Source organism: Apium graveolens, chromosome 2 (assembly GCF_009905375.1).
Source record: "Apium graveolens cultivar Ventura chromosome 2, ASM990537v1, whole genome shotgun sequence".
Taxonomy (NCBI): domain Eukaryota; kingdom Viridiplantae; phylum Streptophyta; class Magnoliopsida; order Apiales; family Apiaceae; genus Apium; species Apium graveolens.
In genome coordinates this window covers 223,599,290-223,610,309 of record NC_133648.1, presented here as the reverse complement: position 1 = coordinate 223,610,309, position 11,020 = coordinate 223,599,290, and the positions used below count along the sequence as shown (strand labels likewise).

Here is an 11,020-nt window from a genome sequence, read left to right as displayed (position 1 = left end):
GCCCGATTGGATGGTGATCACTGGTTTCTATAATGGTTTAGGGGCCCAATCTCGGCACATGCTCGATGCAGCAGCTGGAGGCGCCTTGTGGGCCAAAAGCTATACTGAGGCTTATAATCTTATTGAGATTATGGCTGCAAATGAGCATCAAAACCCAACTCAAAGGATGATGCCTGGGAAGGTAGCAGGTATTCTAGGAGTCGATGCAGCCACCGTTATTGCAGCGCAACTCCAAGCGTTGTCTATGAAGGTCGATTCTCTAGCTACCTACGGATCAGTGTTCTCTTGTTAACGAATCTATTTAGTATGTGAACAATTATCAGCAACAACGGCAACCTGTACCAGCTACTTATCATCCTAACAACAGAAATCATCCAAATTTCAGTTGGGGTAATAATCAGAATGCTATTCAGCCACCATATCAGCAAGGTGTGAGTAAACAGTTCAATCCACCTGGATTCCAGCAACCACATCAGTATGCTCAAAGGCAATCATATCCTCAACAGGGAGGTGCAGCTGCACCCACTAGTGCTGATTTTGAGGAACTTAAGCTGTTGTGCAAGAATCAGGCGGTGTCGATCAAGACCTTGGAAAATCAAATCGGTCAAATAGCCAATACAGTGCTCAATCATCAACCTGGCACACTTCCCAGTGACACGGAAGTGCCAGGTAGGAAGGAAGCTAAAGAGCAAGTCAAGGCTATTACCTTAAGGTCTGGGAAAGTTGCTGATGCTGAAAAGGCAAAAGAAGGAGAAGCTGAAGTTGGAGATGAAGAAGTTGAGCAAAAGGAGAAAGCGGCGGAACCAAAAAAGACTCCTGTTGAACACACTCTGCCTGAGGGTAATACAGGGGAGAAATAGCTCTATCCTCCTCCACCTTTCCCTAAGAGATTGCAACAACAAAAGCTGGATAAGTAGTTCGGTAAGTTTCTGGAGGTGTTCAAGAAACTTCATATTAATATACCTTTCGCTGAGGCTCTGGAGCAAATGCCTAGTTATGCGAAGTTTATGAAGAGTATTTTTTCAAGGAAGGTGAAACTGGATGACCTTGAGACCGTTGCTCTAACGGAAGAATACAGTGTTGTGCTACAACAAAAGTTACCTCCAAAGCTTAAAGATCCGGGTAGCTTCACCATTCCTTGCACCATTGGCAAGTTGTCTTTTGACAAGTGCCTTTGCGATTTGGGAGCAAGCATAAATCTGATACCGTTGTCGATCTTTAAAAAGTTGGATTTGCCTGATCCAAAGCCCACCTACATGTCTCTACAATTGGCTGATCGTTCTATTACTTACCCAAGAGGCATAGTGGAGGATGTGCTAGTCAAGGTGGATAAGCTCTTCTTTCCTGCAGACTTTGTTATTCTGGATTTTGAGGAAGATAAGAAGATTCCCATAATCTTGGGAAGACCTTTTTTAGCCACTGGTCGTACCTTGATAGATGTGCAAAAAGGTGAACTTACAATGCGGGTGCAGGATCAGGATATGACCTTCAATGTATTCAAAGCAATGAAATTCCCTACAGAAGATAAGGAGTGCTTAAAAGTGGATGTGATTGATTCCGCGGTTACTTCAGAACTCGATCATATGCTAATGTCTGATGCATTAGAAAAGGCCTTATTGGGGGATTTTGACAGTAATGATGAAGATGGCAACGAGCAATTACAATATCTTAATGCTTCTCCCTGGAGGCGAAAGTTGGGCATGCCATTTGAATCTCTTGGTACTTCTGACCTCAAAAATGCTGAAGGAAAGCTCGAACCATCAATTGAGGAAGCACCCACCTTGGAGCTTAAGCCATTGCCTGAACACTTGAGGTATGCTTTTTTAGGTGATGCATCTACATTACCTGTTATTATTGCATCTGACCTTTCTGGTAGTGAGGAGGACAAACTCTTAAGGATTTTGAGAGAATTCAAATCGGCTATTGGATGGACCATAGCAGATATCAAGGGGATCAACCCTTCATATTGCATGCATAAGATTCTGCTAGAGGAGGGTAGTAAGCCAACTGTTGAGAAACAACGCAGAGTTAATCCTATCATGAAAGAGGTGGTGAAGAAAGAAATTCTGAAGTGGCTGGATGCAGGAATTTATCCTATTTCTGACAGTTCTTGGGTGAGCCCCGTGCAATGTGTGCCTAAGAAATGAGGTATTACTGTGGTAGCAAATGAGAGCCCCACTCGAACAGTCACAGGATGGAGAGTATGCATGGACTACCGAAAGTTGAACAAGACCACGAGGAAGGATCACTTCCCTCTTTCGTTTATTGATCAGATGCTTGACAGGTTGGCTGGTCATGAGTATTATTGTCTTCTGGATGGCTACTCGGGGTATAATCAGATTTATATTATACCAGAGGATCAAGAAAAGACTACCTTCACTTGTCCATTTGGCACGTTTGCTTTTCACAGAGTTTCATTTGGGTTATGTGGCGCACCGGCCACTTTTCAGAGATGTATGATGGCTATATTCTCTGACATGATTGGGAATAATGTCAAGGTGTTCATGGACGACTTCTCCGTCTTTGGACATTCGTATGATGAATGTTTGAATAATCTTCGTGCCATGCTCAAAAGGTGTGTGGAAACTAATTTGGTGCTCAATTGGGAAAAATGTCATTTTATGGTGCGTGAAGGCATTATTCTTAGGCATAAGGTCTCTAGCAAGGGTCTTGAGGTGGATAAAGCCAAGGTGGGAGTCATTGAAAATCTTCCACCACCTATTTCTGTGAAAGGAATCCGTAGTTTTCTTGGTCATGCGGGTTTTTATCGGCATTTCATCAAGGACTTTTCGAAGATATCTAAGCCGCTGTGCAACTTGCTTGAGAAGGATGTGCCTTTCAAATTTGATGATGAATGTTTGACGGCATTCAAGACTCTTAAGAAGAGTTTAATCATTGCACCAGTTATAACAGCACCGGATTGGACAGAGCCTTTTGAGATGATGTGTGATGCGAGTGATTATGCGGTAGGCGCAGTTCTTGGGCAGCGCAAGAATAATCTCTTTCATGTGGTCTACTATGCTAGCAAGACCTTAAATGGGGCCCAAATGAACTACACCACTACTGAGAAGGATCTCTTGGCTATAGTCTTTGGTTTCGAGAAATTTCAATCTTATCTGCTTGGGACAAAAGTGACAGTATTCACTGATTATGCGGCCATTCGCTATTTGGTTTCCAAGAAGGATTCGAAGCCGAGACTCATTCGTTGGGTGCTCTTACTACACGAATTTGAGTTAGAGAACAAGGATCGAAAAGGTACTGAGAATCAAGTAGTTGACCATTTCTCTAGATTGGAGAATCCCGAGTCTACTGCACATGATAAGACATTGATCAACGAATCTTTTCTGGATGAGCAGTTGTTTGCAGTTCAGGAGGAAGAGCCATGGTTTGCAGATATTGTGAATTATCTTGTCAACAATATAATGCCTCCTAATTTGACCACAGCTCAAAAGAAAAAGTTTTTGCATGAGGTGAAGTGGTATATGTGGGATGAACCGTATTTGTTTAGACAGGGAGCTGACCAGATCATCAGGAGATGTATCCCATTCTGTGAGACGGAGGGGATATTATGAGACTGCCACTCCACAGTTTATGGAGGACAGCATGGTGGTGAGAAGACGACAACTCATATCCTGCAAGCAGGTTTTTTCAGGCCTACTTTGTTTAAGGATGCTCATCAGTTTGTTTTAAGTTATGATCGTTGCCAAAGAGTGGGAAATTTGACGAGAAAGGATGAGATGCCGTTAAATGTGATGCTTGAAGTCGAGGTCTTTGATGTTTGGGGAATCGATTTCATGGGGCCTTTTGTCTCATCCTGCAACAATCTGTACATCTTGCTGGCAGTCGATTATGTCTCAAAATGGGTAGAAGTCAAAGCTATACCGACAAATGATGCAAAGGCAGTGTTGAATTTTTTTCATAAGCAGATTTTCACAAGGTTTGGAACGCCACGAGTAATCATAAGTGATGAAGGGTCGCATTTCTGCAACCGTAAGTTCACTTCTATGATGCAGCGTTATAATGTGAATCATCGAGTTGCTACTTCCTATCATTCGCAAATAAATGGTCAAGCGGAAGTGTCTAACAGAGAGATCAAGCGCATTCTAGAGAAGGTTGTTTGTCCGTCAAGGAAGGATTGGTCTTTAAAGCTCGATAAAGTTGTTTGGGCTTACAGAACAGCATACAAAACTCCACTTGGTATGTCCCCGTTTCAACTGGTGTATGGTAAGGGATGTCATTTACCTGCGGAGCTTGAGCATAAGGCCTATTGGGCGTTGAAAAAGTTGAACCTGGATCTAGATGCAGCTGGAAAGAAGCGAATGCTTCAGCTTAATGAACTTGATGAATTTCGACTCCAAGCGTACGAGAACAACAAAATGTACAAGGAAAAGGTGAAAAGGTGGCACGATAGGAAGCTACATCCTAAGTTATTCGTATCGGGGCAACAAGTTCTCTTATTCAACTCTCGTCTCTGACTTTCTCCAGGGAAGTTGAAATCAAGGTGGTCTGGACCTTTTATTGTCAGCGGTGGAGATTTTTGAGAATGATCCGGACCAAGCATTCAAGGTTAATGGTCAGCGTTTGAAGCACTACTATGGGGACACAACAAACCGAGAAGTGGTTAGTGTCATTTTATTGTCAACTTGAGGAAGGTACGCAACGTCAAGCTAATGACGAAAAAGAAGCGCTTTGTGGGAGGCAACCCTTGAGTTGTTGTTACAGGAACCCTTAGAAGTTAATAACCTATCCAAAACCACAAAAAAATCAGAAAAACCGGGCTAGAAAAAAAAATTCCAGTAGCCTCCTAAGCGCCCGCTCAGCTCTGCTGAGCGACCGTCGGCTGGTAGAAAAATTCTTTTAGTTCAATAAAAACCAAAAAAATCAGAAAAATAAAAAAACAAAATACATACCATAAACCCACGACCTATTCCCCATTATCCCATGATTTCAACCCTTTAACCCACTCCTAATCAAATTCTACCCTAATCCATACCCTATATATACATACACCTATCCCATATATCTCCCATACAATTTCTACACTTCAACTCTCTCCCAAACACAAAAACACAAATCTCAAGCACTTTTATTCAGATTTGATGGCACCCAAGAGAGCAAGGACTATTGATAGCAGCAGCACTGTCCCTACTGCTGATTCTTCGAGGGGCACTGCTGCGAGGCCTCGTTTGAATGATAGGGCTGCTGAGGAGGAGTACACTAGGCTTCTGGGGAAGCTGATTCTGAAGGAGAGGGGATTTTTACCATTGGGGAGGGATGGTGAGTTGTTGCCTATGATTGCTGAGAAGGGGTGGATAGCTTTTTGTGAGTCACCTGAAGCAGTGCCGATGAGCGTGGTTCGCGAGTTCTATGCGAACGTGAAGGCCGAGAAGAATGGGTGTTCTGTGGTCCGGGGGATGACGGTTGATTATCACCCAGCGGCGATTCGTCGTGTGATTGGGCAGAGACAGAGGAAGCCCACGGAAGAGAACTGGAACGAGAAGACTGCTGAGGATTTTGACTTGGATTTGATTTGTGCTACTCTCTATAGGCCGGGCACAGTATGGACTTTCAAGACTGGAACTAATGAGTATCGTCACTTTCCGGCGATCGCGATTAACATGTATGGCCGTGCATGGAATGCGTTTATTTGTGCTAATATTCTGCCTTCTTCGCATGCACATGAGGTCACAGTTGAGAGAGCAAAGTTGTTGTGGGGAATTTTGAATGAGGAGTACTATATGGACCTTGGTGAGTTCATCTACCAAGGAATTCTGAAGTTTTTGAGGGGAGCTAAGCACATGAACATCCCTTATGCATCCACGGTTACTAAGCTTTTCCGAGCGGTGGGAGTTCAGTGGTCGTCTCATGAGCAGTTGCAGTTGCCGGCCGCTCCTATTGATTCCGGGACTCTGAATGCGATGCAGGAGTGGACCGGTGGTGATCCCGAGGAGCATGGGCTGGGTTATCATCTTCCAGGAGGGCGTCCAGCACGAGGTGCTACTATGGCGAGGCCAAGGCGTGATGAGGCTGGTTTTTCTAGAGCTCAGGAGGGTGCTGGGATGGCTGATGCCCAGTATTAGGAGGCTGTCACGGAGGATGGATGCTATGTACGAGACGCAGAGCAGGTTTGCTCAGGAGCTCACCCTTGCGCTAGGGACCGCTTTTTGAGGCCTTGGAGCTGACATCCAGTTGCCAGTTTTTGGTGAGGACTCTGCATATCCGCCTCCTGATACACCACCCACTGAGGGTGATGATGATGATAATCTCTCCGAGTAGGTATACCCTGTGTTCCTTTCTACTATCTTCACTGGGGACAGTGAAGATTTTATGTTTGGGGGTGGTATAAAAGGAATATTTTGTGTGTGTGTCATATAGTTGCATATTCATGATAGTTTAGTTCATATAATTGCATAATTTTTTGTATATAGTTTTTTTATTTATATCTTTATTTGTTTATCATGTCATGTAGCTCATGCATATGCCATGATCCCTTTTGCGATGATTTGCCGACTGATTTGTGATGTTGATGCGAGTGTAGTGATAGCATTAAAGTGATGTTGAGTCGTGTAGGTTGATATGCATGCTAGAAACACTTGTATTTTCACTAAGTCTTAGAGAATGCTTAAGGACTAGATTGTTGTTATGGTCTGATTGTTTTCGAGGTTAATCTATTTATTATGCTTAGAATTTTATAATAGGTTCTTAGTGATAAAGGCATGAAAAGAAAAAAATGGAGTAAAAAATTGGAATTCGTTGCTAATTGTGGCTAGGCGTCAAATGACTAGTAGCCGGCTCGTATGTTTATGCGAGTAGTCTAGGGTTGAGCAAGATGGAGCGAAACGCACTTGCTCAGAAATGTTGAAAAAAAAAAGAAAAAAAAAGATAGATAAAGAAAGATAAAGAGTTAATGCATAATTGATCATGAGTGGGCTCTTTGGTATTCGAGTTATTAAGTTCTTAAGGGACTTTGTGCCTAGTGACCTAAGGCTTTTAGAGTCTGGGATCCGCTAACCTAATGCTCGCTACATGGATACCATTGTATAAGTCTTTTGTGGACCTCACTCATTGCACGGTCAAATAAGCATTATTGTTATGAATAAAAAGCATGATTCCGTATTAAGCTCCAGGATTTTTGTAGTGTTATAAGTCACTTTGTGCCTAGAATTTTTATTTTTTGAATAATCATGTGATTGCCTTGATGATAGTTGAGTCATAATAATTGATCTAGTTCCGAAGTATATCTGTTAAGCATCTGCACACACCACATTTCTGGATGTATGTTAGTTTGCATGATTTGATTGATCTTTAGTCGCTTAATTGCATTTGTTGAGATGTCGTAAGTTGGTTGGTTTGGTCGTAGTAAGGGGGATCGCTGCATTTCATATAGATTACATTCATGCATGTTTTTATTTTGTTTTTGAGTCTGTGACGCTTGAGGACAAGCATCGATTTAAGTTTGGGGTGTGATAAGTGGCATTTTATACCACTTAGAACGTCTTATAATAGCTTAAATTGGTGTCTTGAAATCAAGTATTTTGTGTATTTGATGCGTTTTTCTAGTGTTTATGCATTTCAGGGTATTAGTTGCATTTCGGGGGAGAATTCATCAAAAATAAGCCTTGGCAAGTGTCTAGCATTGCAAGAGGGAAGAGAGGAGCAGATTACAGCGAAGAAACGGAGCAAAAACAGAACATTTTCCAGTAGGGAGCTGAGCGCCCGCTTAACTATGCTGAGCGGCCGCGCAGGAACGGAAAATCAGATTTATTATTTTAGACTCCTATTTCTGTTTGGCTTCCAACTTCTGAGTAATCTAAGTTTTATGGGACTCCTATATAAGTAGATTTCAGAGACGTTTCACGTGTGTTGGATCGTAGTATTAATCAAGGAGCGAAGGATATAAGGAAGAAGACCGTTTTAGCACACCGCAACGAAGAAGAAGCATATTTTCTTGTGATTCTTTATTTCGTTGTAACGTTGGATGCTAGTTTTCTTTGCTTTCAACCTATTTACTCTTGTGACGTACTCTGGTTTAATATAATTAGTTTAGTTATTATTCTTTTGTGTTTATTTATCATGTTTTCATATGAACCCATGATGACGATAAGTGCTAACATGGGCTAATCGTGATCATGGGGTCGTAACGGATTTACTATGGAATTCTTTAGTTAGTTGTTTAATACCTTAGTGTGTGATAATTGTATGTATCTAATATTGGTTGTGCGTATTCGTCTTATGTGCGTCACGAACATATAAGATAGGGTGCTAATCTCTTGTGAAGCGATGGTGGATCTCGAGATTTAGAACTTGTCATGCTAGCATAGGTTCATGTACGAGTCTGCATGATTAGTGGGTAACTCTAACCGTTTTATTTGCCCTGTGTAATCAAAAGGAATAACTTGTTCTTAAATCATTATGTTGTCAATTTCTGTAGATATATAGGGACTCAACATACTTGATGCCTATTCAACTTCTATCTTAATTGTGGATGTTTGGTAGAATGGTATTAGTACAATGAAAGTTGGCTTTTATCAGTTTTGTGTTATTCGATTAATATCATCACTATTGCATGCTAAGGGTAATAACAATGACTATTGAAGGAAGTAGTAATGAAGTTGTGATCTCATGGGTGTTTTAATATTGTTAATTCGAAGTGTTAATTAAGTGGTTAATTTTAGTAGTTAATTGTAGTTAATAATTAGTTACTTAAATCTAAGTGTTATTGTCTTAGCATTGAGAAGTAATCATACATTGGTGAGTGAGTTTAATTGAACATAATTATTCTGAGTCTCTGTGGGAACGAACTAGAAAGTATTCTATATTACTTGCGAACGTGTATACTTGCGTGTATTATTAGCGCATGTTTTCGCCCTAACAGTAGGGAGAAAAGAGAGTGGAGTGATGTGTTGGTGAAGAAAATGTGGTAAAATGAGTGTTTAGTCTAGCTTTTGTCTCATTCAAATGGTAGTGGATTTTGCTTTTTACCATTCTATCCTTCACCCACTAATAGCAAGATTTTGCATGCAAGGTTTTATGGGTCATTTAGTTGGTCAAATGGAGTTAGTGGAGGGTGTAAGGACGGTCTTACCCTTGATCTCTATTTGGGTGGAATTTGCATGCAAGGGCACACTTGTAATTTAATAACTATTAAAACTATAATTAAAAAGAATGTATTTTAGTAATTAAAATATAAATCCATAAATCAAAAAATTAATACCATTAATACTATGGGATTTTAGAAGTTTAATAAAATTGTTTTCAAAACTTTCGAACAAAAGAATTTATATTAAAAATAGTTTTTCTAATATTATCATACTAATAAATCATGAAACATATAATTAATACATTAAAAATTACACAAGCAATTGCAAATAAATTGGCTCTACTCGACAATATTAGAATATAATTTATCCGGCTATTCGAAACTTATTCAAATATCACTATATCGCGAGAATCTCAATTATTACTTAATCGCGTTATCGCAAAATCGCGCTACTTATTTAATCTCGTAACGAAAATCTTACTCGCATACAAAATTTATACGCTTAAAAATATTCCAGCAACATTCGCAATGCCACACGACAAAATTATACATAATATATAATGAATCCACATAGTCGGCCTTATAATACAGAATATTTATGAATATACACATCGCATTTATAAAACACTTCAAATATTTACTGGTTGTCACATCCTTTCCCCCTTATAGGATTCTGTCCTCGGAATTTAGAAGAATAGTTGAGGATACCGGTTCCGCATTTCAGATTCTAACTCCCACGTTGCTTCTTCGACTTTAGGATTCCTCCACAATACTTTCACCAAACTTACTGATTTATTTTTAAGAATTCTCTCTTGTCGATCCAATAGCTGCACAGGTTGCTCTTCATATGATAAATCGGCTTGAATTTCTAATAGCTCAATCTCTATCACATGATTGGCATCCAGATTATACTCTTTTAACAATGAGACATAAAATACATTATGCACGTGCTAATATTATGGCGGCAAGGCTAGCTCATAAGCAACTTTCCCTACTTGGTTCAAGATTTCAAAAGGTCTGATGTATCTTGGAGCTAATTTCCCTTTCTTACCGAATCGGGTCAAACCCTTCCATAGTGATACTTTTAGCAATACAACTTCCCCAATTTCGCGTTTCACATCCTTCTGGGCGGGGTCCGCATATTTCTTTTGTCTATCCTGAGCAGCAATGAGTCTCTTCTTGATCACAGTGATGGTGTCCTTCATTTGCTGAATCAATTCAGGTCCAAAAATATTTCCTTCCCCAACTTCATCCCAACTCGTCGGTGTTCTACACTTTCGCCCATATAAAGCTTTGTATGGTGACATGCCAATACTTGAATGGTAACTATTGTTATATGAGAATTCTACGAGTGGTAGATGATCATCCCAACTTCCAAAAAAATCAATTGCACATATTCGCAACATATCTTCAATTGTAACACCCCCAGATCCGGGGTCGGGGATCCGGGTCGTCACGGTCTTTCTTTCCACAATATCACTTAACTTAATTAATAATAAATAACCTCATGATGTGACCCCACACTAACACACACCACAACACGTTATAGTCTCAGAGATGAAATTGAAATAAGTACAAGTCCTTGAATCCATAATTTAAAAGTTATTACAACCCAAAATGATTACTTGATAAGTTTACAGTTAATTGCCATTATCTTCCACAAGTTATAATTATACATAATTGATTCCCAAAAGTAGAATGCCTGATCTACAAATAGATCTACCTCTGCAGCTATAGCAGCTACAATATCAACGGGAAGACGCGGGACGCTTCCCACGCGCTTGTACTGGGTCTGCTTGAGTCTGGCCATCTTTCCTAACTGTTGTTGTGTGATGAAGAAATGAAGCAAGAGTGAGCATTACAGCTCGCAAGATAATATATTATGTAAACAATAATGCAAGTATCTAAATGGATAACTTACTAGAATCCGTTATCAAGTGTAAGGTAATTACTTACTGGATATAAGCTTAAAGGAAGATG

At 40.3% G+C, this 11,020-nt stretch overlaps 1 protein-coding gene across 1 annotated transcript; it reads right to left on the bottom strand.

The window, feature by feature from the left end:
- Positions 1 to 9,726: 9,726 nt before the first annotated feature.
- LOC141697123 (uncharacterized) lies at positions 9,727 to 10,347 on the bottom strand. Its single transcript, XM_074501358.1, has 2 exons — positions 10,092 to 10,347; positions 9,727 to 9,953 (listed from the first exon to the last, which is right to left on the bottom strand). The coding sequence occupies exons 1-2, from the start codon at positions 10,345 to 10,347 to the stop codon at positions 9,727 to 9,729; spliced, it is 483 nt and encodes a 160-aa protein (XP_074357459.1).
- Between the last annotated feature and the right edge of the window lie 673 nt (positions 10,348 to 11,020).